This window comes from Palaemon carinicauda, chromosome 25, assembly GCF_036898095.1.
Source record: "Palaemon carinicauda isolate YSFRI2023 chromosome 25, ASM3689809v2, whole genome shotgun sequence".
In the NCBI taxonomy this organism is placed as follows: domain Eukaryota; kingdom Metazoa; phylum Arthropoda; class Malacostraca; order Decapoda; family Palaemonidae; genus Palaemon; species Palaemon carinicauda.
Window position 1 is genome coordinate 77,493,693 of NC_090749.1, and position 3,029 is coordinate 77,496,721.

At 35.0% G+C, this 3,029-nt stretch overlaps 1 protein-coding gene across 1 annotated transcript; it reads left to right on the forward strand.

The window, feature by feature from the left end:
- The first annotated feature begins 712 nt into the window (after positions 1-712).
- On the forward strand, positions 713-2,683 carry LOC137618670 (gastrula zinc finger protein XlCGF8.2DB-like). The gene has a single exon (XM_068348811.1). It carries the CDS (start codon positions 1,321-1,323, stop codon positions 2,224-2,226), a length of 906 nt encoding a protein of 301 aa, XP_068204912.1. The 5' UTR covers positions 713-1,320; the 3' UTR covers positions 2,227-2,683.
- The last annotated feature ends 346 nt before the right edge of the window (positions 2,684-3,029 follow it).

Below are 3,029 nucleotides of genomic sequence, written 5' to 3' on the forward strand. Positions count from 1 at the left end.
GGACGTATAATAAGCTTCTAACCATTAGACCGCAATCTTTTTCCCTATACTTGGCCGAGACTGCCGACGTCACTTAATCCGCTCGGGGGCATCTCCAGCCCTTTAACCTTTTTGATTAAGAAAGACTTCCACAGACCTATAAGTTGTATTAGTTCCATTAGCATTATGGCTTAGAAGCATTCTTGAGGGGAACCCCACCTATACAAAATGAATCTCTTGGAGGTGGGAATTCAAAATACTTGTGAACAACATTTATCATACCCACAAACATAACACGATGGCTGCTGGCCGGTACAGTATTCGTTTACATTACACAAAAATTCAAATTACATTCCGATTTATTTGTTCAAAATTAACTACCAAAATTCGATTTGTATCGTGGGGTGAAATAAGGATGTGGTATTAGACACCTGTCATTAGATAAACTGAAAAGTAGGAGGTGCAATGTCATGTCATTGACTAGTTAGTGACCATAAACTATGGTGGTTCCAAGAGGGGGAGGTATTTTGTCGAGGGGAGATTACAGAATATTTTTATTTTGTGGTAGACGCTGACGTAGCTTCGAGTCGAAGCAATATGAAAAGTGGGAGTTTTTTCAAAATAATTTACTATAACTTTTTTGATCAATGAAAACTTTTTGACTTGAGCTTTTTTGTTTTCTATCCCTTTTTGAATAATTATCTCTAATTGTCTGTTGCATTTTTATTTCAGACTTGATTTCATCAAACAAACAAGAGTCAGCTCCTGGCATCGAAATTTCTTATATAAACGTGTAATAAACAATTGATATAAATGTGAGTTACCTTTAGCTGTTCTTTTGGTAAATATAGTGAATATTGTACATTACTTAAACTTCAAGTTAACTCATCTCTGAATATTAGAATTCCCTCATCAAGTAAGGATCTACTCTTAGGGAATGAAGTTGTTTTGCTCCTTTTACATTATATATATTCTCAGGAATTAGTCGTCATAGTTTTGTGTTTAAGGTTTTCCACTCGTCTAAATTTATTTTAACCATTTGATGGAACAATATCTATCATCTTTGCTAACTGCCATATCCTTCATGGGAAATATAAGTTTTGAATAACTGTAGTATTATTTTCTTTGTGAAGATTTATTAAGAGAAATTCCGATATGCTCTAAATTTTGTCTTGGAAATATCTTTAAGATGATAGGTAGAAAATATAAAACTCATGTTTAAGTTTGTTAATTAAGAACTGAATAATGTTATAGATTTCCATTTCCTGAAGAGTTATATCCTTTGAGTCTCATTCAGTAGTTTTAAGGAAACAGTAATAGGATTATTATATATACATTAAAATGGATTTAGAACAAACCTTAGAATTTCCATTGAAAACTGAGGTTGAAGATCCATTATCACTCTCTCCATCCAATCCTGAAAACACGGATTTAGTTGGCTGTAGTGCAGACAATGATGATGATGGCTCCTGGTCTTTGGTTCCATTTGTGAAAATCGAGACGGAGCCAATAATATATTACGATTCTGATGAATGCAGTGTGGATTATAATTGTAAAACCGAATCGCCAGTTACCAAAGAAGATTCACAAGATAGCAAGAAGAAATTGAGAAAAAAAAGAAGTAGGAAAAGTGAGCAAAGGATTTTCATATGCCCTGATTGTGGGAAAACATTCTCTCGCAAAAGTAGCCTGACAGATCACAAGAGAATTCACAGTGGAGAAAGATTGTTTATGTGCAGTGAATGTGGGAAAACATTTACTCAAAAATCCACTCTCACATATCATATGAGGATTCACGCTGGAGAGAGGCCTTTTAGCTGCAGTGAATGTGGGAAAGCATTTTCTCGGAAAAGCGATCTTACAATTCACATGAGGACCCACACCGGAGAAAAGCCATTTATGTGTATCGAGTGCGGGAAGTCATTTACCAAAAAGAGCGATCTTACCATTCACATGAGGATTCATGCCGGAGAGAAGCCCTTCAACTGCAGAGAGTGTGGGAAAGCATTTTCCCAGAGAAATCATCTTAAAACGCATACAAGGATCCACACTGGAGAGAAGCCATTCATATGCACTGAATGTGGAAAAGCATTTTCTCAGAAAAGGGATCTTAACATTCACATCAGGGTTCACACGGGAGAGATCCCATTTAGATGCACTGATTGTGGGAAAATATTCTCCCAGAGAAATAAACTCACAAAGCATATGAAGAGTCACAGTAAAGAGGAAACCAATGGGAATGTGTGAGATATTCTCTGAAAATCAGGAAAATTATCTTTTATTTTAGATGAAGAGTAATTGTATACAAGGAATTAAGAGAAAAACACATAAAATGAGGAATATTTTTAAAGTGTTATCGAAAAGGTATGGGAATTTGTACAAGGTGAAAATACATTTTTAGAGATGTTATTAGAAAATGTCAGTAAAATCTTTATAATAGTTGGAAATTTCTTTTGACTTAGGCCTATGCTTCTCAAAATCTGAAATTTGGTACAAGAAATAGTTATCTGAAACATTTTACCAGCAATTCTGAAATTAAAGAATATTTTATAAGTTATAATTGTCCTTTATAAATCACAAGTTATTAATATTAATAGCAAATGCCTGTTTTTCACTCAGTGTTGAAAACTAATCTGTGGAGAGAAGAAAATAAAGTAAGGAAAACCATATTTGTAAGCAATAATAAAATCTCCAGGCTAAGAAATCTACTGTTTTATTTCATCCTCTCCTCCTACCCCTATTAACGTACAGGGCCTTTATTAGATTTTACCAGTTGTGTCAATCTTGAGCCTTTAATTCAATACTTCTCCAGCTATCGTCTCCAACTTCACTTTTCATAGTCCACAGCCATGTAGGCCTTGGTCTTCCAACTCTTCTAGTACTTTGTGGAGTCTATTTAAACGTTTGCTGAACTATTATCTCTTGGAGTGTGAAGAGCATGCCCACATCTACCCCTCACCATGATGTCATCCACATATGGCACTCAAGTAATCTCTCTTATAGGTTCATTTCTAATCCTGTCATGCCATTCAACTCCCAATATCCTTTTG

What these genes read in the sequence shown, in the direction of transcription:
- LOC137618670 (XM_068348811.1), top strand. Translation starts at nt 1,321, where the DNA reads ATGGATTTAGAACAAACCTTAGAATTTCCATTGAAAACTGAGGTTGAA.